Source organism: Doryrhamphus excisus, linkage group LG6 (assembly GCF_037039965.1).
Source record: "Doryrhamphus excisus strain RoL-2023G ecotype Guam linkage group LG6, RoL_Dexc_Guam_v1.1, whole genome shotgun sequence".
Lineage (NCBI taxonomy): Eukaryota > Metazoa > Chordata > Actinopteri > Syngnathiformes > Syngnathidae > Doryrhamphus > Doryrhamphus excisus.
In genome coordinates, this window is record NC_136362.1 from 12125343 (window position 1) to 12151175 (window position 25833).

Genomic DNA, 25833 nt, shown 5'->3' on the forward strand with positions numbered 1-25833 from the left:
AACTGTAGACTTCTGTGTGTTTTGGGTTTCCTCTGAACTCGTGCAAAATCCTCAAAAATAGTTTCAGGCCTTTTTTTTTTCCAAATCAGAACTGCTGAATGCCAAGTAAGCAAAGAAGTGCAATCAACACACAAGCTTAAAGAGAGGGAGTGCCTGGTAATCAAATGCCTGGAAAGAGACGGGCTAGAGGGAGAAGATAAGAACTGCACGAATAATGCCTTGCTGTCTGACTGAATCTAACCTGAAGTTCAACCAAAGATAGCCTGACAGAAAACAATAAAATGAGACGAGGACAGAAAACAGATGAAAAGACAGAGAACAGATCAGGGAACAGGGAATTCATAAAAAATAAGATGAATCTGATGCAAGAAATAGGACGAAAAGACATACTGCTGCATGACCTTTCACAGTCTTATCCTACAGCAAAATCAGAGCCATCCGTAGCAAGCGTAAGAGATGAAAGTGGAAGAGCCGGCAGGCAGAGCATGGAGCGGAATTTGAATTCTTCGAAGCTGTCCGACCTGTCTTGTCCTTTAACTGATGACTCTTTAATAAAGCGAGAGCTCGCTTCCTCTCAAACAAAGAAGCCCGGCTTTGGCTATGACAAAGCCGTAGGACCTCACTGTTCACACTGGACAGGTATCGATTAGTGATGCTATAAAGACATACATAATGGCTTTTTGCTTGGGAAGAAGGCCACATAATAAAAGAAAATTACTCAAGAGACAATGTGATGTGGCTGTATATGTGATGAGCAAGGATTCCTCTCCACTGCACAGAGTTGTTCCACATGCGATGTTTTCATCTGATTTAGTTTGCCTTTACAAAGGTAATCATGCTGTGGTTATTAATTTTATTTTATTTTATATAATTTTATTTAATTTTATGTAATTTTATTTAATTTTATGTAATTGTATTTATTTTATTAAAAGTTATTAATTTTAATTTGTTAGATACGTTCATTGTCGTGGCTGGAAAACTCTACTGTATCATACAAATACTTCAAACAGCTACATCCAATAATACATACATACCAGTAAAGTCATATAACGCTTGTGCAAACACACAGCAGGTGATGTGCTATAAAACTTATAAAACACTTTCTGTTTTGCTTGGCTTGGTTGCGGAGCAGATTTCATAGGATTCCCCATAAGCAAGTATCTGGACATTAGGTGATAATGTACAAAGGCTCAGAAGTACAGGCGTCGCTAAGAGGTCTGGGCGCAAATGGGCAACTGACACATCGGTGGCAAAAACTGAAAGTGCAAGACACATGTAGGGAGGCAAAAACTTAGATCCTCACAGTTCCAGCAGTGAGGAAAGGCAGACCCAAGGCAGAGGATGATCCAGTAAGGTCCAATACCTGGAGGAAGGAAGGTATACGTAGAACAAGGGCCGTCGAACTTCAATCAGAAGGAGCCTAGACTGAAGTGGGATATGACCCCAGAGATCTGGAGACTGGAGTCCTTTGGCATCCTTTCCCTGCTCCACTCAGTGCACAAAACCCTCCAATCCCCAACCTCAAAAGATGGCGAATGAGGACGAATCCATTGTGTATCGTATGTGGAGATTTAAAAAAAACAATGGTGCATACACTGGCAGGATGCAAGACAGTTCTTAGCCAGGGAATATATATAGAGCACACCATGACTGACGTCTTAAAGTGGGAGAGACAGAACAAGCGTCACACCACTACAAGACCAGCATCACCCGTATCAGAGAAGGGGAGAAAACCACCAGACCCCCAAAAGAGCCCCATCCAAGCAGCACAATCCTGGGAAATAAGGGTGGACCTCAAGAGGTTCTGTAAAGACCGTTGAGGTCGGACTTAGTCTTATGGTCTTAGGCCAGGAAGATCATCCTGATCAAATGGACGGTCCAGCAGGAAGGTGGATGCAAGGAGGCGTAGGAGAGGAAAGCCACCAAGAGACAAAGGTTATTCCCAGATTATTCCCATTCATTTTGGAAAAAGCAGAAAGGGAGGAGGAGGAGGCCAGGGTGGGAGACTGGCAATGACTGGCCACCACTGGCGATCCGCCAATCGGTGGGCATTGTGGTTTCAGCCTTGACATCTTGTCCTGGCCAAAAGCTACACTCATGCAGACGTGACTGAGTAGGTCAGTATCAACATAAATATATTTAATAAACAAATTCCTCATTTTTGAGGCAAATAACTTCACCGCTTCACTGCTTTCAATCAGCGGTATGTATTGATTGTTACTACCTCGTTCCAGCAGCTTGGTTTTGTGAATTCACTTGCTCAGCATATTGTAACAGCCAAGCCACTTACTGTGGCGCTTGATATACAGCATCTGCAGGCACGCTTAAGAACACCTCAACATAAAAACGTTAAAAATATTGTTATATGTACAATCTTTATTGCACCGACTCCTCTCCTCCTCTTCCTATGACATATCATAGGAATTATGATTAGCGACATTAAAATCAATTCAATAAGGAAATAAAAGATTTTTTTGTGGTCAAATTTCAAAAATCCAGAGTAAAAGTGTATTATGGGGTGCTGGAGCCTATCCCAGCTGTCTTCGGGCGAGAGGCAGGGTACACCCTGGACTGGTCGCCAGCCAATCACAGGGCACATATAGACCAACAACCATTCACACTCATATTCATACCTATGGACAATTTGGAGTCGCCAATTAACCTAGCATGTTTTTGGAATGTGGGAGGAAACCGGAGTACCCGGAGAAAACCCACGCATGCACGGGGAGAACATGCAAACTCCACACAGAGATGGCCGAGGGAGGAATTGAACCCTGGTCTCCTAGCTGTGAGGTCTGCGCGCTGGTGTCGTTTCATTCATTCATTCATTCATTTTCTACCGCTTTTCCTCACAAGGGTTGCGGGGGTGCTGAAGCCTATCCCAGCTGTCTTCGGGCGAGAGGTGGGGTACACCCTGGACTGGTCGCCAGCCAATCACAGGGCACATATAGACAAACAACCATTCACACTCACATTCATACCTATGGACAATTTGAAGTCGCCAATTAACCTAGCATGTTTTTGGAATGTGGGAGGAAACCGGAGTACCCGGACTCCACACAGAGATGGACGAGGGTGAAATTGAACCCTGTTCTCCTAGCTGTGAGGCCTGCGCGCTGGTGTTGTTTCAGTGAGAAGAAATTAAAGCGAGCACTGAGACAATTAAATAAATCAACATGTCCTCTCCGCCTGAGAGCAGAAAAGACTTGAACTGCTAACATGCGTCAGACTTCACCGCTTCATTAAGTTGAGTTAGAGCGTCTGTGTCCTCCTTGCTGCATTATGAATGCGCTACAGGAAAAAACGTACATGTTGTAAGAAACTACAAGATGGGAAAATCATGTTTTCCCCTTTGCAAAGTGCACTGTTCAGTTATGACTGGATGTACAGTACTTCTGCTTCCCTGAGAGTTTAAAAGGGAGATTTCTCGCTGCATCTTTATCGCATTTATGTGGGAAATTTGCAGCCATTGCTGACTGAGACATGTATTATCACACGTGGTGACACAAAAGTACATATGTAAGGACATGTAAACGGATTTGATAACACAGCTGCAAACCGCAGTACAGAGCGTCAGAAACTTAGCATCTGAAGATACACCAATATCTATCAAAGCATGAATCAGAGTGCAAACCATAATCCACTACCTGTAGCCCTTCAGTCATACCCTTAAACCGCTCAGTCATGCTGACAGTTTTATCGCAGATAAAAATAGAAAGAAAAGTTCCCAGTGTTTGAGTATTCCACATTTCCCTGAAGGCACTCGGTCCGGGGTTATGTCCTCATTTAATGAAAGAGGATACACTTATCATGCCTGTCAAGTCCAATGAATTTAAAAGCAGAGGAGAGGGCGTCTTTACAGAATTCAACTCAACTTTGTACAGAAGGTGGTTGAGTGACAAATAACTTACTTGTAATATTGTCCTCAGTAATGATGGGAATTGAGCTCTTTTAAAGGGGACCTATTATTCTTCATCCACATTTCTGACCTATAAATGTTGACTTCTGGTGTGAAAGGATGCCAATGTTTCAGATAATGAGGTTTGCGCATTTGGAAATTTGGGATGGCTCTGAACACTGTTTCAGAGATTTTTTTATAACATCGGCACACTGTGACATCACAGTGAGACCTTGTGATAAGTTATTTGCTATTATGCTTCTTCCACTTTTCTGACCTATAAATGTTGAATTCTGGTGCGAAAGGAAGCCAATGTTTCGGATAATGAGGTTTGTGCATTTGGAAATTTGGGATGGCTCTGAACACTCTGTTTCAGAGATTTTTTTATAACATCGGCTCGCTGTGACATCACAGTGAGACCTTGTGAGAATCATTTGCTATTATGCTTCTTCCACTTTTCTGACCTATAAATGTTGAATTCTGGTGCGAAAGGAAGCCAATGTTTCAGATAATGAGGTTTGCGCATTTGGAAATTTGGGATGGCTCTGAACACTCGGTTTCAGAGAGTTTTTTTATAACATCGGCACACTGTGACATCACAGTGAGACCTTGTGAGAAGTTATTTGCTATTGTGCTTTTTCCGCTTTTCTGACCTATAAATGTTGAATTCTGGTGTGAAAGGAAGCCAATGTTTCGTACAATGAGGTTTGTGCATTTGGAAATTTGGGATGGCTCTGAACACTCTGTTTCAGAGATTTTTTTATAACATCGGCTCACTGTGACATCACAGTGAGACCTTGTGAGAAGCCACCGGCTCCATTCAGTCGTTGACTTCCTGGGTACAAGCTGTTAGCTGTACAAGCTGAGTGGGACCAATCACAGCGGAGTGGGTGTGCCATGAGTGGAGACCGTTTAGGAAATCCAAAGAAATACAGCTGGAATAGGTGCAGATTCTGGAAGATCTACAAAGCTTTCTGTGTGGGTTATCATGTCCACAGCTCAATACAAAGGGTCGAAAATGCACATGATAGGTCCGCTTTAAGGGAACTATATAGTCAGTGCTACTGCCAACATTCAAAAGTTGGTTTAGCTACGATAACACTAGCTTTGTCAGTCAATCCGGGATTAAAACTTGTAGCGAGGAGAAAATTCGTTCATCTTTAGGCGTCAGTCGTTACTGGAATTACAACAGGCAAGCAGTGAGTTATGAAGATGCCTTTTCTTGCCTGCTCGTCTCTAGTGCTAGTCTGTAAACGAGGCTAAACGCTACACCGTGACTCTAATTCCATCATCTCATATTATCATTCATTAGCGGTTAGCCTTGCATCATCAATAACTAACACACACAATGCACCTCACAATGTCAGCGTGACACACTGACTTTCATTTGTTTCGGCAGTGCCTTGCCCTACTATTGTTAAACCCTTTCAGGGTGCATAGGTAATGGATAGCACGTAAAACTGTCACAACTTTGCTAAGAAGGATGCATGAAGTTGCAGCACAGCTGTCTACATTGGCCCACTTCCCCCTTGATTACACATTAATCTAATCCAAAAACTATGGCTCTTCCCATGTTTCTCATTCATTTTTCATGGATCAAGAGCAGCTCACTCGGAGAGGATTCTTAATATGGCAGTGTTACGCTACTCCAGCGTGTAATTTCGAATCCGCCCACTGAGCCGGAATGATTGTGGCACAGATGTCTCAGTCCAAAATGTTTCATCAACATACGTGTGTGCATAAATGTATGAACGGATAGTATATGAGGACTGAGAGCTAAACTCAACAAGAATTCCTCAGCATGTGACCGTGCTATCTTAATCATCTATAGCACGATGCATTAAAGGTGTATGCTAAGATGGATGTAATTAGACCATGTGAAACACTATCCAGTCACTGGTCCATCCGATTAGCATAATGACATACATGTTTCTCTGCTAACTGTTAAAGATTGGAAGCAGTCACCGTGAAATTTCCGCTTCCTTTCCGTGTTATTAAAGCACGACAGGCTCCGCTTTAGCAGCTTTTAATTGATAAACGTGAGGCGAAGCACCAATTAATTTAAAAGTGAATAATTACATGGGTTAGAGAAGGTATGCAACAAGCCCTAGATGGGTGACATTTCACTTTCAGACAGTGGACACATACCGTGCAGATTTGTTTTTGTGGATGAGTTGAGAAACAGCATCTGAATATCATGTTGTTAGTCACGGCTGCACGGTGCTCTAGTGGTTAGCACGCAGACCTCACCGCTAGGACACCGGAGTTCAATTCCACCACCCTCGGCCATCTCTGTGTGGAGTTTGCATGTTCTCCCCCGTGCATGAGTACTCCGGTTTCCTCCCACATTCCAAAAACATGCTAGGTTAATTGGCGACTCCAAATTGTCCATAGGTATGAATGTGAGTGTGAATGGTTGTTTGTCTATATGTGCCCTGTGATTGGCTGGCGACCAGTCCAGGGTGTAGATAAGCGGTAGAAAATGAATGAATGTTGTTAGTCACAAAGAAGAAGGTTACGGCAACTTTTTTTTTTTTTTACTATACAGTCATCCCTTGATGGTTTTGTGGATGAATATCACCTATTATTAATTAAAAAAGAAACATAATTACAATAAATTATTAAATGAAATAAAACACAAATATAAGGCATTAACACTTCACTATCAAAGATGTATTTGTGCGTGTGAGGCAAAAAGAGGTAATGCTGCAACTGCAAAATAGAGGAGATCATGTTTGGTGCAGTTTGAAGCAAAACAACATTTTTTTGAATGAAAGATGAGAAGCTAATCTTTCTTTTGTTATGCATTATGTTTATATAACCATAGAACACAATATTCTGTGTCTCAAAAACGTCAAAATAGTCAAAAATACTGACAGGATTTCTTGGCTGGGATGGAATGAGTTAAGAAAACTCTATTCATAGACGCTATATTCCACATAGCTAGGTAGCATTCCATGGGTGTTACTGTAACGTAACGAGATACTGTAACGAGATACTTCATCACCAAGCTAAAACTCAACTCTAAACTCAGCTCACCTCGGAGAAAAAAATGTATAGCAACACACACACACACGTGTATATCGGGTAGTATGAGTGTAAAGGTGACAAGGGGGTGTTAGATCATTTCAAGAGGGCTCTAATAATGGAACCAATTAACTGCAATAAACAAGGGATTACTGAATATTCATCCCATTTTTTTCTCCACCACATCCTTGTTGCTAAATGATGATGTGCGTATCTGTTCGGTGCATAAGCTCAAGTTCATTAATAATAGCACACTGCCAGCCACCCACACATCTTGTCTCTGGAAAACAAATTCCAGGCTCCAGCCAATGGTGAGTCTGCATTCTGTGTGTTTTATGGTCTTTGTTTTATATACATGATATAATTTACTAGGGTAATTGGCGAGTGAAAAGAACTTAATGGGTTGATCAGCCATTTGAGAGCAGTTTGAAATTCTCTTGAGTCACTTTGTTTTCAGTGCAGTGTGATGTTTATGGCACAGTTGGTGTCAGTCAAATAGAAATACATGGATTTGCAATTGCACTTAGTAAATAGGACTAGTCATGTCATACAACGATGTTTATTTCATTTATGCTTGACTTGTAGGTTTACTGAGTTCAACATCTGATCAAAACCACTACATATATTTGTAAAAAGGGAATCGGGACCTTTTTAAAAAGTTATTTTCTTCTTTGTGTTGTGAAAATCTTACATGGCAACATCATGCGATTTACATATAAATGTGTTGGGTTTTTTTGGCCGCCCAGATTCCTGTCTCGTTATTGTGCAGCCAGATGTGAATCACTTCTTCATTTATCTTTAATTGGATTCCAAATACAAACATGTTCTCCATCAGCGGTCCCTTCATGTCCTCCGACTGACACTCAACTTTCTGAGGGAGACGGCTAACTGCATTATTTATCCAACTCATCCAGCACACAAACAAAAATGTGACAACGATGCAGTAAAAATAAAAGTGAAGTCAAGGTCAACGTGTGATTGAGTTCGGCGGAAATTATGACATCTTTAAGTCTTGTTTTAGGTTGTGACTTATATTACATCCTTCGTTTATCACAGTTCAATGTCCATGATGTTATGTGAAGTAGGATTCCTAATTTTCAATCATTCATTCATTTTCTACCGCTTATCCTCACGAGGGTCGCTGGGGTGCTGGAGCCTATCCCAGCTGTCTTGGGGCGAGAGGCGGGGTACACCCTGTACTGGTCGCCAGCCAATCACAGGACACATATAGACAAACAACCATTCACACTCACATTCATACAATTTGGAGTCGCCAATTAACCTAGCATGTTTTTGGAATGTGGGAGGAAACCGGAGTACCCGGAGAAAACCCATGCATGCAAGGGGAGAACATGCAAACTCCACACAGAGTTGTGGCCGAGGGTGGAATTGAACTCGGGTCTCCTGGCTGTGAGGGCTTTGTGCTAACCACTAGTCTGCCATGCAGCCCGATTCCTAATTTATAAATGTAAAATATTACGACCTTTTAAATACATGTTTTAGCATCATTAGAGCCCTCTCAACATGAAATAACACCCCTATAGTCACTTTTACACTTGTATTACTCGATATAGTAGTCAGAGAAAATTGATAATTTAAGACAAACAATACTTACTTGCAATAAATGTGTTACAGACATGTGAACAGGAAGTGTGCTATTATTATTGCCAATAATTCAAAGCTGTTGTTTCAGCAATGAGGTCTGGTGCTTGTGTGTTACTAGTGACACCTAGTGACAACATTTTTGAATGCATTGAGTATGTATTTTAGTTCCTTTATTCGTTTTATGCTGTAAAAGGCTTAATTTAGGCCGAGCATACATAAAACCTGCTTATAAATGTTGTTTGTTTTTTAAAACATTTATTCATATCTGTAACAATTATGCAGAAACGCAATAACTTAGTGTGCTTTCAAGGTCTGTTCTTCTTTTGTTTTCCCTTTGGTGTAGTTTGATGGGCTAGGTCTAAACTAGGAATGGAACCGGCCAAGGTTTTATGCCGCCCATTCCGATACCCATCATCCATCACTGGGTTTGTTGTTGTGGCAGGCCTGTGCAGTGTGAAATAAAGTGAGAGGAGGACCGTACCAAGAAAGTACACTGCACGTAGGGATTGGCCACAGGTGATGGGCTTTTCTGATCGTCGTTAAAAGGCATTTATCGGCATATGCCGCTTTTTCACAGAAATCGGCTGATATTGATCGGTGGTCGATCGATTGGAGCATCCCTAGTGTGAACACCACAACCCAATTTCGGTATGGAACCAATCAACCAGCCTGAGGTTATCTACAGTAGAAGAAGTCGTCAATACATTTCGCCTCGGTTAAATGCCATCCATTTATGGAAGCCATGTTGTTATCCAGGCAGAATTCTAGAAGATGAATAACTAAACCCTTGTCGCCTCAGATGTTGCTGCAATCCAATGTGAGAAATTAACATGGCATAAAAAAAGAGAAAACAATAAATTACCGACTAAATCCTTCCATTTGAATCACCGCTCGCCTGCTGAGGGGTGGACTCACCTCACCCCCGTCATTGTGTGGGTGAACTACACTGACAGGCAGCCACAGACCTGCCACTCTCAGTGCTGTCGGTAATCGAGGCATTTCTCGCACCGCCATGAGATGCCATTCAGTGTGTGGGCGAGTAGACGCTGGCGGGGCTGAACTACCACAGGAGCCCAGATGACAAGGGAAATTAGTAAGGTTCTCTGGTAAATGAAGCTTCCTGAGTAGCATGCTTGACAGTACTGGTTGGTGCTGCATCCGAAATGCCATAAATAATTAGTCAGGCTTGGTTGAATTAACTTATTATCTCTTTTTACAGCAACTCAGTCTGTCAGGTGCTTCAAGTGGCTTAAAGGCGTATTTATTTGAAGGAAAATTGTCGTTAAAATGTCAGGTTTTCATTAATTACAAGGAGTAATCAAGTGTAGTTTCTTTGTTTGAGATAAAAAAAAATAAACAGAAAAGAGTTTCTAAACATTATACCAGAGTCTCCCAACCTCCTTCTACCGGGCGACACATAAAACATTTTAATGAGTTGGAAGTGTCCTTTACAAGTGTCCTTGATGTGACAGGCTGAGTGGTTTCACTTACTGCAAGTCTCCTCTGCCTCGTCAGAACCGTCGGGACATTCTGGTTCCCCATCACAGCGCCATCGCCCTGGGACACACTGGCCATTGAAGCAGGCAAACTCTGCAGGGGTGCATGTTTTCCTGGCTGCTCAAAGAGAGACAGACAAAGATAGAGGACAGACTTAAAACGGGATGTTGTGGTCCCATTAACTAAATCCCAGCCACCATCCTTTCAGTCAAAAGAGACCTCGGAGCTACCTCTCACTAATCATCCTTCCTGCTTTTCTGGCACATATTTCAAGTGACTAACAAAGACATCTTGCTTTTCTTGATGGGGAACTGAACACTGAGAGTTGATGGAGGTTAAACCTGTTATCTTCCCATCCTGTTTATTACAAACTGCATAAACAATTCAGTTTCACCACACGGACACAAGCCGTGGTCCAAGCGAGGCCCCACTTTCCTCATCTGTGGTAAAAGTATAAAAGGCCTTTGACTCTCCATTGCTGTGAAAAGCAACAACCTCTAAGATGCCATCAAGATGAAGTGACTCTTCCAGGCTACGACACGTATATTCCATTCAATGACACGAGGGATTAAGCAAGTGGGAACCCAATTCACTTAAGATTGTTTGATTGAGTCTCAAAGCAGATTGCCCAAATGTTAGGAATACCAGATTAAAGACTTACTATATAAAGCAATCTTTGACACATCTTAAGTAAGTTTGATCAAGTGTAGAATTACAACATCTTCTGTTTGGACTGCTCGGACCGTCAACCGTCCAAAATCACCAATGGATTTTTTTAATAAATGTATATTTATAAATGTAAGACTGTTTGATTGAATCTGAAAGCAGATTGCCCAAATGTTAGGAATACCAGATTGAAGACTTACTGTATAAAGCAATCTTTGACACATCTTAAGTAAGTTTGATCAAGTGTAGAATTACAACATCTTCTGTTTGGACTGCTCGGACCGTCAACCGTCCACAATCATCAATGGATTTTAAAAAAATATATATGGATTTCTTTTTACTTGTGTTTTTCGTCATTCTCTGGCGATCCTAGAACGTAATCCACAACAAAAAGTGGCGCTATACTGTTTTCATAAGTAGGGATCGACCGATATGTTTTTTTTCCAACCGATGCCAATACCGATTTTTTTATCACCCTTAGCCGATGGCTGATTTTGCTTGGGTCGATATTTGTGGCCGATACTGATTTTGCTCCGTCAGCACATAGCTGCTCGGCGGACACCTGTCTGTAAATCATGCAGCGGAAAAATATATCGGCGAACCCACGGGACCGATTCAAGTAAAGAACGCAAATATCGGCCCAATATATCGGCCGGCCGATGTATCGGTCAATCCTTATTCATAAGAAAAAAGGCATCAGGGTTTGTTTGAATGACAATGAACAACAACAATTGCTGGAGAACAAATGTGGAACTATCTGTAGGTTTTTTGTGAACATACTGTGTTTCCATGACTGGTGAAACTTATTTGATCCCAAATCAGAAATGCCAATTAAAATTCTCTCCAACTTTTCCCCAAACAATAAACTGACCTGGATACAGAACCGAGACAAACACCTTTGTCACTCCATTCCTTCACCAAACCTCAAAACCTCGGCTTTGTCCCCAAAACTACCAACATTTGAAACATTAGAAGGTGTGGGTTTGTTGTATTTATTTATAGTTCAACAAGACACCCCACTGTTGAAATCAGAGTGTCAGTCTCAGATGGATATCAATGGGGCACACCTTTTTGATGTGCTCATATTTTAACTGAAAAACTTGTGACGAAACAGACCGATTCAAAATGTTCTATGGGATTCAAGCCTGTCTATTTGTAGATTAATTGGCCATCCTGCCACATTTCATCATCATATAAATATTCTCTTAATGACTCTCCAGTAAGCCGCAGCCACAGCAGAATAATTGACTTCAACAAATGGCATAGCAAAGCCTCAGCTTGATCCATTATGTGATCTCTGCAGGTCTCCGATGGGCCCGCATCATCACATTTGCTACTTATCCAGTCTAAGTGAGCCAGCTAGTGAACTGAGTCAAAGTCTACGGGGGCCATGGTTCACTTGGCAATAATTACCCAGGCCGGGAGATGCCATCTGCTTGGAGTGACTCTGTTTTAATTGGTACAGGTTGAAACGCTAGGCTAGGTTGGGGGGGGGCAGACTGAAGGATAAAGTTCCAGAAGACATAGAAGAAATTGTTGCATTGTTGGATGGTGGCAGATGTTTCATGGAAACCAAATGCAAAATGCAAAATGTGTCAGTATAATTGTTGAAAGTAGAGAAAACACTTAGAGAAGGCTAATCCTAAGGCTAAACATGTACAAAAAATACAGTGTGTGTGCACATAAGTTTTGTGCAATTGTGTTTCATTTTCAAGGCAAAAACACACACAGTATGACGAATGCAGCCAAAAGCTGCAGTAGCTCAGAACTCAATGTGTGGACCGGAAAGTGGCTAGTTTAAGACCAACGGCTGCCCTAAAAAAAATGGAACTGCTAACTGGAGAGGTGCCAGTTCACTACTCAAACACCGCCAAAGTGCCCTTGAACATGGCACCAAACCTATGACATAGATTGTGTGTTATTATTGAGCAAAATAGTCTGCTGTTGAGAACGTTTCTTCAACAAAGTCAAAGCTACTACTACTATTACTAGGGCTGTCCTACCTAGTCAAACTACCTAGATGATGATTCATTAAGCCTGCTCACATCAGAGACTAAACGTCTACTAAAATAACCTGAATAGTCCTGTTGCGATGGATTCAATGCCCCAAAAATACAATGACCTGGATGAATGACATCAGGAGCCGTGTCCTCTGAGGGCAATACTGTCAACGGTTTACAGCACCGATACTTCATCCTTCGTTAGATGTGCATTGCAGAGCTGTAAAGACTGATACCGAGAACAATATGGGCCTGTGTGTTTTATTTCATTACTGTTGATATGAGCCACACTCTGATGTGTCTGATATCAAACTAGGTGTTTTCCTAGCAAGAGCATCAAACTGTAAAACCAGAATATCCTACTGAAGGCCATAGAACACTGGTGTAGACTCACATATTTAAATCTTCTAATTAGACAATCATAAAACCGTTTGCATGCATTGAATCTAAGGATTACTTCAGAATTCAGAATATTGACTGACTAACAGCTCAAAATGTTTATTATGTTCCACCTTTTTGGAATATCCAGCAATATTTGTCAACTGACTGGTTGTCTTAAATACAAATATGACTAAATGTGAATGAATCTCAATATATGAGGGAAATTATCGTTTATTTCATCCTCTAGCAAAAGGAGAAATCACTGTGTGTTACCTCAAATGATCCAGTCAAGTGTAGTGCTTGTGTGGCACTGGGAAAAAACAGCAAGAGACTGAGCCTGATAGAGTATTGATTGGGAAACCTAGAGCAATGGCCAATGTCTTGTTGCGGTGCCTTTTTGCCCTGTGGAGAAAGTCTGACAAATCAAACATCAAACCTAACACCTTGGCTATTTGGTCTGAATAGTTGGGAATCTTTTAGTTTACTTTACGAACAGGTGAGATGGAAAAAATAGTTACTATTTTACATGAGAGGCAAATAATGGAATACTAAATTTTGTATACAGTATACAAAACTGTGGTGAGACCAGTATCGTTGTTTGGTCTAGAGACAGTGCCACTGAGGAAAAGACAGGAAGCAGAAATGGAGGTAGCAGAGATGAAGATGTTGAGTTTCTCTTTGGGAGTGACCAGGATGGATAGGATCAGGAACGAGTACATCAGAGGGATATTACATATTAGAGGCCTTGGAGATACAATTTTGTATACAATATACACTATACAAAACTGTGGTGAGACCAGCATTGTTGTTCAGTCTAGAGACAGTGCCACTGAGGAAAAGACAGGAAGCCGAATTGGAGGTAGCAGAGATGTGAATGCTGAGTTTCACATTGGGAGTGACCAGGATGGATAGGATCTGGAACGAGCACATCAGAGGGACATATTAGAGGCCTTGGAGATGAAGTCAGAGAGGCCAGACTGAGATGGTTGGGACATGTCCAGAGGAGAAATGAAGGAGGACATGAGGGTAGTTGGTGAAGACAGGGTTGGATGGAGGAGATTGATTTGCTGTGGCGACCCCAGAAGGGAAAAGCCAAAAGAGAAAGAAGAAGTTAGTGTTATTTTGTACGATTTCAACCACCTCAGATTCCACAAAAAGCTTCTAAAATATACTTTTAGACAGTGCCTCCGCCAAATAAATCAACAATCGGTTAAATACATTATTATACTGCTTGCTACTTGCAAATCTGTCACTTTTTATCCAAGTACTGTATGCAGGTCAAAGGTGACGAGTCACTTCTTTGTGTACAGCAGTGTAGAAAAAGTACTAGTAGTAGTAGTAATTATAGTTCACACTGGTCCAAATGCTTCCTGACCAGGGAAGAGAGTGGGCAGCGGCAGCCTCCAGAGCTCCTCACGCCCCCTCCAGGGTAGCCTGAAAGTGATTTAAAGTGAAGGTGGTTTAGTTCAGCTTGGCCAAACAGCAAGAGATTTACGTTGATGTCTGAACTCTGACAGGCCACAGTGATCACCGCTGGGCAGCATCGGCATTTAAATCAAATCTTGATTCATCAACCTGGAGCTCAAAGCTTTAATGCAAATAGTATTACATAAACACGCAACAGTCCACTGCATCCTTGGGAAAAAAATGTAAAAATATAGACACATAGCCCACCAACCACAACATACCTCACAGTAGTGAACCCGAGACCCTCGCCACAAGGGAAAGCTATTGAGATTTTGTTTTTTTGGTTTGTGTTTAAGTTTGGATGTCCAGTTTATTTTTCATTTCACTTGGAGCAACAGGCAAACCTGTATCATTATTTTGTCCATCTAACAGCCTAACAATTAATTCCATTCAACAACAATTCCATAGAATGGAGCAGACATGACCATTTTCTCTATCACTCGAACCCCAAGCTCTCAGAGATGCAATAGTTTCCATGCAACGGGACACGGCAGTTCATGTTCGTGCCGAATGTGTGGATTGTATTGAGATAATCACATGACCTACATTTCAAGACAATACACACTCATGATTAATTCCACTATGACCGCCAGCAATAGTTTTTTTTTTTTTTTTACTACTACGCTGTTGGTGCAGACTGATGTAACTGGCACATTTCCATTGTTCACTGTTGTGATTTATTACCGTTCAGTCCATAAAATTGTAGGTCAGAGTAAAATAATGAAATATTTCACTGCTGCCTTGCATAATACAGAAACAGCGTCAATGATGCAGCCGAGTTATAATGTCGGCTATCATTCATACCATTTCATATCTCACAAGTTTATTATGAGACAATTACATTCACGTTTTTATCTATTGTGTCAGAGGTCTGATAATGATTCCCTTGGGAAAGCAAGCAAACCTCAAGAGTGCCACACTGTACCACCGTGATACGCAACTTCAAGGGAGCAGCCTGCAGGAATAGACGACGGGGGGGCTGTGAGTGGTGGATGGGGTAAACAATAGGAGCTGTGTAGGTACGTTTGACTGGAAACGGCTCAGCAAAAGACAAAAACCGGCTTCTTCACGAGAATCCCTGTGTGTACAATTAGCAGGAAAATTCGATAACCGCGGCAGAATCTTGCAAAAGCAAAGACGATTTTAGTCTTTTCTTTTTAATTCCACTGCAGGGGTCACTTTAGTGTTCAGTCATAGAGCCCACTGTTATCGGAAACGAGCAGCAACACAAGAAACTTCCTAATCCTGCTTGGCAGATGGAGTCTCCATGGTATTGGACTAATAGACAAGAACTTAAATAGATAAAGAAGTACTTCCTTAAACCATACAGGCTTTTCCTAAATCTTTGCACAGAATGCTAAAACAGGTAAATACAGTGGTGTGACTTCCTGAGTCGTATTTTTTTTTTTTGCATGTTTGTCACACTTAAATGTTTCAGATCATCATGTATGTAAAAGTCAATGACAACACAAAATGCAGTGTTTAAATTAATTATTGTGTTATCAAGGGAGAAAAAAGTCCAAACCAACATGGCGTTGTGTGAAAAAGTGATTAAACCTAAGAACTTGTTGGGCCACCCATAGCGGCAACAACTGCAATCAAGTGTTTGTGATAACTTGCAATGGGTCTCTTACAGCGCTGTGGAGGAATTTTGGCCCACTCATCTTTGCAGAATTGTTGGAAGCTTTTCCAGCATGAAGTACCTTTTTAAGGTCATTCAGGTCAGGACTTTGACTTGGCCACTCCAAAGTCTTCATTTGGTTTTTCCTCAGCCATTCAGAGGTGGACTTGCTGGTGTGTTTTGGATCATTGGTCACCAACATATGACCGGACATTCTCCTTTAGCAGAATTTATGGTTCCATTTATCCCAACAAGTCTTTGAAGTCCCGAAACAGCAAAAAAAGTCCCAGACCATCACACTACCACCACCATATTTTACTGTTGGTATGATGTTCTTTTTCTGAAATGCAGGCCATTTTCTTTCTTACAGTGGAGTCATGAACACTGACCATAACTGAGGCATGTGAGGCCTGCAGTTCTGGATGTTGTTGTGGGGTCTTTTGTGACCACTTGGCTGTGTTGTTGCTGCGCTCTTGGTTGGCCAGCTACTCCCGGAGGGTTCAACACTGCTCCATTTTCGCCATTTGTGGATTATGGCTCTCACTGTGGTTGGCTGGAGTCCCAAAGCTTTATAACTTATTCCAGACTGGTAGATCTCAATTAATCTTATTTAAGTTGTTTTTTGGGTGTGTTTTGTGTTCAGTTGTGTCGTCATTTACTATTATTTAAATTAATTTCATGATCTGAAACATTTAAATTGTGACAAACATGCAAAAAAAATAAGAAATCACTCACTCTCTGTATATGTGAAAAGGTAACATACATCAAGAAGTGGCACCCTTCAAGCGGAGGAATCACACTTCCAGGTGGAATCACACGAGCTAGTTGATGCAGTCTGTCACCTTCTTCATTTCTGTAATAAAGGCTCCCTGATCTAGAAAAGACGCACGGTTTAAGGGCCAGCCCCTCAGCAAGACAGCTGACACCTTCACTTCTGCACCTCCCTTGTGAGCCTCTCTGGTATGCCTGAGTAGAAATGACTCCACATCAACACACTCGCCAGATGCTCTTTCTTCCTTTCTTCAAACATCCACCGTAACCAAGATGCTGGTAAACCTTGCCACATTCCTCTGCTTTCTGTTTTTCTTATTTAATCCTCTATGCTTTGTGGATATTTTCCTGTCTCAGTCACAGCAGGCTGCCTGTAGATACTGTATATATTAGATACTATTTTTAACCTTTAGACAATATGTTGCAATTGAAAAATGATAAACTTCTTGTAAATGCACATCATCAATATTGAAATTACACTTTTAAATTATTTAATAATGAAGAATATACATTAAAAAAGACCAACAAGTACCCTAGAACTGTGCTGATATCAGTTCAACATTGGTATTGACAGAAATTCAAAGCTGCAGTATCGGAATTGGAAGTGGAAATGTTATATCGGGATCCCCTCACATACTGGAATCCAGGTAATAAATAAATAAGCTGCTAAAATAGACTTTCTGGTTGTTTGCTCTGCAAATAGGCAGGGTGCTTTCTGGTAACATGCCGCAGCATCAATGTAGGTGTCAATGCCGCACCCCATTGTCTGTCTTTTTGAGTTTGAAACTTTTGACAGCTTTTGTTGCTTCCTCTCTGGAAGCTGCCTTGCTGCTGTTTTCCTTTGTCGCAATGGTTGAGATACATCTATGGTTGGCTTTGTAAAACTTGTAATTCACGCTTTAATTCAGCAGAAAGATCCTAATTAAAACAAAGACGATGGTTTGATTCTCTTCAAGAGTTCTAGAAAAGAGTTTTTAAAAAATCTGTCTTGCAAAAGCAATACTGATTCAAAGCCAGCACTACCAATCTCCTTAAAAAAAAATTCCTGGATCCAGACGGTGACCCAGATCACCCTCAAATGTCATCAGTTCTTCCATATCCCATTTCCAAAAATTCGTATCCAAATCCATTCTGAATTTTTCAAGTGATTTTGAAGGCAAACATACAAACAGAAGGAGGTAAACAGACAGTGGTACCAATGGAGGAAAAACAGACTATTAATATTAATAATATTAATAATCCGCTTTAGCACTTGTAACATGAAGCTTTGTCTTTAAAAAAAAAAAAAAAAAAAAAAAAAAATATATATATATATATATATATATATATATACACACACATTTTAGCCTTATTACAAAATAAGAATTATAAAAACGGCATATGTAGCACTCAGAAGAAAGGGTTTTCGGGGGTTTTAGGCATTATTGTACATACTGATTTCCCACTCTGTGTTTCATTTTAAAATTAAAAAATTACATTTACTGAAATGCTACACATCCTTTTCAGAATCAGAATCAGAAATTGTTTTATTGCCAGGTATGATCAAACACATACTAGGTATTTGTTTTGGTCAAGTAGGTGTAGACACATCTATTAAAAATGAAAATACAAGTATAAATATCTATACACAATCTGTTTTTTGTTTGTTGTTTGCTGATTATTATTTCAAAATTTCTTCCTTACTTTACTAAAAATGAACCACGTATTACATACTGTAAGCCGTGGTTTTCAGAACAAATGTAATTCTACAGCACAGACTTCAAAAACATGGAGACGAGAAGTCTATGCAAACCCAAAGTCCCATGCGTGCAAATCTCAAATTTTACTACTGCGTGAACTTGGCGCCGCGCTCTTACAAAAAACCAAAACCCTGTCCAGCATGTATTTTTCACATTGATACGTTTTTAATGTGACATCAATCTGCATTTAGCTTTGAAGAGAGACCAGAAGACGAGGTACCAAAAACCTCTTGGAAAGAAATTGCTTAGCAAGGATGTGCAGAGCAAAGTGGAAATACCTTGAGGGACAGATTTGTGAAAGTCAAAAGAAATGCAGCAACCTGAGCAGCTCCTCGTCGGTCTAAGACGTCTTGACAGGAAAAAAAAAAAAAAAAAAAAGGATTATGGGAGAGGTACTGTTTCACGGAACTTTCACATTAAACTACAACACAGCAGCACATTCGACTATGAAAGCGCTGAAGACTGCGGATATTCCGCTCCGGCAAGCTGTTGCCTGAATGATTTGCAGAAGCAGGAATAAGTCAAGATTCCCAAGTTCTTTTGGCCTCGTGTCAAGACTTTTTCTACAGGCTAATTTCCCTAAAAGAATCATGGTTCCATCACTGTGATGCAGAGACTACAGGCCAACCGAACCGATGGATGAATCACCACTCATCATCGCTAAAGAGGAAACGTTTTGAGCCAACCACAGTGTGCTGTGATTTCTGTGTAAAGGGTACTACAATAATCTGGGTTTATACTACAAAAATTGCGTTAGAACACCGTGGTATGCTTACTAAAGCCTCCTGCAAGACAACGCCCTTGTTCACAATTTGCACTGTCGAGGAAAATCTTCCTCAAGCCCCATTGCTCTTATGACCTAGCTCAGTGTCTTTCTTACCAAGTCATTTTTCCATTGCAAACACCTCCCACCACTTGAAAAATGGTTAGGAGATACTGGTAGCTCATTAGCTACTGGTTGGAGACCGATGACTTACCTCATATGAACCGTGTTGTAACGTAGGTTTGGTCGTAGAAATGTGGTCATTACATGTTTTCTTGTGGGACGACCCGTGTCTTGGGTAGACTACTGACTGTCTAGGTCTTGCGGAATCGGTGTTCGAATTATGCATCTCACATCGTTGAGACGCACAAACTATGGATTGTACTAAGTTCTTGCAAACTTCATGTGAAGTCAGTATGTTTAATGCAAGTTTGACAGACATTGGTCTTACAACTTAAGTGCGTTAGCTATACAATGATTGAAAATGTTTAATTGAAAACAAAAAATTGCTTTATTATACATATTTTCGACGAATAACAGGTCATAGTCAATCGCAAAACAACACGGAATCGCAATGATCGAGTAAAGCCACGAAAGTACACAATATTAGAGGTCTGACATTTTCGCTCACAAGCATCTGCAAACCCCATAAATGCAAATAATGTGAATCTCTATGTGGTCTTGGTGATGACTCAGCAGGAATTTCGGCCATTTTCTTTCATGCATGCTCAGTTCGGAGGGTTCATTAGAGCACTCATTTCATTAAGCAGGAGACAAACTGAAGTGATTCATTAGTTGTTTTCATGAAGTCATCAGTGTGAATTTCTGAATCCGAAAATGTATTTGCAACACAAACAAGATGTACTGCTCTATAAACTTCAGGTCGCTTTGAAGGCATCATTTCAGTGGTTGAGCATGGTGGTGTAGGAGGTTCTTTTGAAAGTATGTGTAAATCTTTTTCACCGCTTGAATTTGTTGCGACGGGGCCATACGGCCTTTCTTTGAATCACACTAAGGCTGCTGCACAGGATATAAAGGAGTTCTTTACAGCAGGCTGTTTCAAAACAAGGTGGTTTCTTCTGGCACGATGCGAATTAATGAAGGAGTTTCTATGCAGGATTTTTATGCTGCTCTTTCGACTCCTGTTTTGGTGGATGCAATGAACCAGAGGTGTGCAAATTTTGCACTAGATATGCTAAGATGTTATATATATTTCAAGAAAAAACTACATCCAAGCTTTGTGATATAGGTGGAAAGGTGTATTATTAGTATTGACTTTAGCTTTTGCTCTTTTTTCGTCAGCTTTTGCTGTTGTTTCTCAAAGGGGACCCATTTTTCTGGCCTGTAAATGTTTGTTTTCGTATTCCCGTGATAAACGATGCCAAAGTTTCAGATAATGAAATGTTTGCGCACAAGTTTGGGATGGCTCAAAACGCTTGATTTCAGAGGGGGTTGCAAATCTGTTCCTTTGTGATGTCACAGAGGAACGGGCTTCCTTATGGGCGTGACTGTAAGCCAGATACACCCTCTGTCCTCCTCCAAGCTCTGCTTCTCTGTTTACGTTGCTAGCAATGGCCTGTATGGGAAACAATTCATCAGAGTCCTAACTGTGTTTATTTTGTGTAAGTCGTGGAGAAAAAGTGCTAAAACTACTTACCATTGAGAGACGGGGACTGTCCAGTCTCTACTTCCGGATCGGATTCAGGATCCAACACGTATAGTTGTATATTACAAGCAAACATTTTAAAATGAGAAATCTAAATTTATTATCAACTCCTATACCGTTTATCAACTCCTATAAGGTTGGGTTTGCAACGAGCGGCACAACAAGTCCTTCTGTGACCAACCACAGCTGAGTGGGCGTGTCTGGAGGCGGACCGTGGGTGGAATATATTAAAACAGACGGTTTTGCAGGAAGCATGAAATACAAAGAAATACAGCTGAATAGGTGCAGATTCTGGAAGAGCTAGAAAGCGTTCTGTGCTGGTTATCATGTGTAGCTGCTCTATAGGAGTCCACAACTCCATACAAAGGGCCGAATAATGAGGATAATACGTCCCCTTAACATTTTCCAAAGGTTACAACTTCTTCTTTTATAATATTCATAAATGTAGTTTTCAAAACATTATGACTTTTTTGCCATATTTTTACTTTATTCAGATATTATAACATTTTCCTCAAGAAATTTTCAAAAAATTACAACTTTATAATATTACGGCATAAAAAAGTATTGTCTAACATATTAATGCTATGGTACTAAAAAGCTACTGTTAATATTTTGACTTTATTCTCATGAAATGAAGGCTTTTTTCTTTTTTTTGCTATTTTTTTCCACTTCTAAGATAACAAAATATTTTCCATAATACAATTGAACACAATACAACAAGCAGGAATTATTAGTAGTTGCATTGCTAGAAATTAGCAATGGGGGTTAGCTTTAGTTGTTCCGTTTTTATGTGTATAAACAACTTTATAGTATAATATCATTAGCGTTACTTCATAAGGCACCGGTAGCTTTTTATATGCCAGGTGGGCGAAACTTAATAAACGTGTCGTCAATTATAGTAAGCGTTCCAAATGTGGGTTCCTTGCTCTAGTTTCCTTGATTGTGACCTTGTTACTGTGGTGATTGTTCTCGCTCAATCTCAGCGAATCACGTGACGTCTGTTCTCTACATGCACAATTATACGCTGTGGGATGTGACAAACAGAATGCGGCCCCACCCCAAATGGATGACCTTCTCGGGCATTGTTTTTTTTTTCATGAAGTGTCCATCTTCCAACAATTACACAGCAAAACATTCAGAAATCAATGCCCCTGTAGCCCCCCCCCCTCCTATCCTGACCAACAACCTCCCTTAGAAGATCTCCTTCTAATGGCCTCCTTTTCTTCTTTTTCTGGTCATGCAGTTCACAAGAGGGTTCGTCGTTGTTCGTGCACAATAGGTTCACACAAACCAATGAAAAGGCTTCTATTCTGTTATGGCTGTCCGTGTCCATCAAGTGTTTCAATGAGTGTGTGTTTCGTTCTGCAGCCACAGTAATCCTGCATGTGTCTGTTGTTTTTATGTGTGTATAACTGTCCCCCATCCAGCCAGTTCTCGCCGATCCATCTCCAGGCTAAGCTTAGCAGCTGAACTTTGATCATAATGTACCTCCTCTAAGCATGAAAAGTCAGGAAAAACTCATCCTGCCTGCAAACGTTTACCATAGCTTCATATCAGCACATTTTCTTCCACTTCTAAGAAAAGACTATGATGTCAACGTATCACAGACTATGCATTTTAAACAAGTTTACACTGCAGGGAATTGAGGAGAGTCGTTTAATGTGGTTCTATGATATTGGCAATGTTCTCCCATAGAGTGTGGAACTGTTAGCCTACTCTCTTCTGGATGTCAAATCAAACATAATATTATAGCATTGGTCAACCGCTTATCCTGGTCAAGGGGGGGAGGATACTGGTGGAAATTTTGGAGGAAGACTAGAATTTCCCAGAAAATTTTCAGAAAATTACAAATGCATGGTATGTCCCAGAAGCAGGGTACCCCCATGGAATGGAGTGAACAGTGGTTGGGGGAAGGTTCTACAGGCAGAATTACCATAGCCAGCAAGAGCTTGTGACATGATCACCATGGCAACCCCATACTGCAGTGTAACCAGCCAGCTGATTCAGATCAGCTGATCAGTGTGTTTAGTCGATATTTTGATATTTTTTAACTCATTCAATGCCAGCCATTTTTCAAAAGCCATCCCTTTCGATACCGGCTATTTTGGATTATTTTTACAGATTTTTCAAGGCACACAGAATATTGTGCTTTTGGGCTACATACGTTTGTTTCTACCTTTTTCCGTTCTTTAGTAATGAGAAATAAAGAATAATATCTATTCATTTATCTGTTCTGTACGGACTGAACTTGAAACTGAAACCAGGACAATGCACAAAAATTGAGCGCATACAAGCATACAAGCAAATTGGCCACTATTTGAGAAGCATTGGTTTGCACCAACACCAACACTGATTTTCAGCCCACAGGATCACTGCAGTGATATAAGAGATACCAAGCTAACTAGCTAGCCTCCAATTTATTAGTTGTAAACTTCAGAAAGTGTTGTAAACGGAAGTCAAAGTCAAAAAACACTTCCACACAGAATGGGAGGACAATGCCATGGACATGTTGGGCATGCCATGGCTCACTATATGCACTGCTGTATGGAAGGAACTGTAATGTTCCATCAGTGTAACATTACTGAGGCCTAGTGAACAGAATCCTAGATATGACTTGTTACTTTTAAGTAAGAATAGGCTATAGTCAACCACAAAATAGCGATAATTTATTAATTAATACATTTTTGAAAAAAACACTATGTTCAAGCAACTTTGTCTTTTTCAGATATTTTTCTCGGAAATACGGTATTCAGGTCAATATGGTGTCTTACAAATGCTATGTTGATAGTAGCAACACAGGAAGTAATTTCAAGGCTGGGCATCATGGTATCCAAAGTAATCCATGGCGCTCGGATTCAAGTTTCTCTCGCGATAAAAAATGAATGTCGCAGCCTTGACTGAATGTGACACACAGAAATTATCCCGATTCACTGATGCACCAATAAAACAAGAGCCTGAGAGCTTGGCTTGTTGTGTTACAGCCATTTGCTCATTCATCCAATTCACAGCCCTGCATGCTACCGACGCTTGCCAATGCCTCGACCCTGCCCTGACTTCGGGCAGGCATAGCGCCCTCGGTCTGATGAATGTGTGTAACCATCCGTAAATAGATGATCATCATAACTCATATCGTACACACACACACAGTTATTCCAAACACCCCGTGTGCTGTCAACAAAGATGCACAAGGATGCTTGTGGAGTCGTATCAAGTGGTACTTTTCACAGAAGGAGTAAGCCATACTATTTGTAACGTGTGCCAACATCCTTCCCTGTGGTTGTGTTTTTGATCTTGTTTTGACAGTGATTGTGGATGAAAGGTGTTGTCGGCACGGTTGCCTTTGGCCCGAAGGCCGGAGCAAAAAAAAAAAAAATCCACAATGTTTCTTATTGGTTGTCAAGGTAACGTCACGAGACACATAAGTCACAAGACCATTAGATGCAGGGGCTTGGGTCCGAGCATGAGATTATTAATTCAATAATAATAAAAATAATTATAATGCAATCTTTCCTTTAATTTGTCATCTTTTGCTCAAGTTGTGGAATTGGCATATTTTCTCAACCTTTGTGTTAATTAGTTGTTAGTATCAGTATTTTAACCCTAATACATTATTATTTCTCAATTTTTCCACTTTTCCTGCGTTTTTCTTTGATTTCTGCACAAGATCTGCATCACGTTCCACAGATTATACGGATTTCGTACTTCCTGCAAAAATGGTCTGTTTTAATTTATTCCACCCACAGCCCTTTTGGACATGTGGAACTGTGAACTGATTATGTGATGCATTCAATTGTAATCTGATGCATGTTCAAATGAAATAAAACCATTACCATTACCAATCTGAGTCTTTCACATGATCAAATAACGTTGTAAAGGCAAGTCTGTTGGCCAGTCCAGTTGGTAGGGAATCAGGAACTCCAATCTGGTGTGAGGTTTCCCTTACACCAGAAGAAACATTTCCTGGGAGACATTGCTAACACCGTAAACAGAAAAGCAAAGCTTGGGGGACAGCAGAGAGCGTATCTGGCCTACAGCACACGCCCATATAAGGAAGCCGGGCAATCTGTGACATCACAAATCGTCAGCATTTGTCAGCTTGTACAATAAACACAGTCCCAGCTCTTCAGCTTCGATGGAAAAAACAGCCACATGTCACTGACAAAAGAACAACGACATGGGTTGCAAAGTGTCCATTAAGGACTTAATGTGCGCTTACAATAATGCCTTGCACATTGGCACTTCCAACTAAGTAGCGAAGCAATATTTCTCTGGCTCCTGGCCGCCCTGTTCTTGTGAGGATGAGAAATCTTGTCACATATACTGCATACATTTTTAAAATGTCAACCTCAGAATGGTACACTGGCATCTCCGTCATTACCATAGATATTTAAGGTGCCGTTAGCGTCCACTATCCGATTTTGATTCTTTGAAATGAAATTATTTTTAGGAGCACTAATGGAGCACAAATGTGCTCTTTTTGAGAATGAATGTGGATGAAAGCAGCGGAAAGTGGGAGGCGAGTGCAAGAGTTTGAAGCTGAGTGATGGTTTATATCCCCACATTAACTGCAACCCCCCACTACCCCCCACCCACCCCCACTCGCTCTGCATCTTTGCTAAAACGGCATGCGCTAATCTGACTTAATAGACATCCTAACGATCACTTTGAGCATGCCGGATTGAGACCCCCATGCAGCCCAGTAGGCCGGTGGGGCTCACCGAGTAAACAAACA

The 25833-nt window shown here is 40.8% G+C and overlaps 1 protein-coding gene across 3 annotated transcripts in view; it reads right to left on the reverse strand.

The window, feature by feature from the left end:
- LOC131125386 (low-density lipoprotein receptor-related protein 8-like) overlaps positions 1-25833 on the reverse strand; it is a 70327-nt gene that overhangs the window by 37983 nt on the left and 6511 nt on the right. For all 3 annotated transcript variants that reach the window (XM_078791426.1, XM_078791427.1, XM_058066887.2), the window contains exon 3: positions 10022-10144. In XM_078791426.1, the coding sequence (XP_078647552.1) occupies positions 10022-10144 (123 nt within the window). The remainder of the gene's footprint in view (positions 1-10021; positions 10145-25833) is intronic.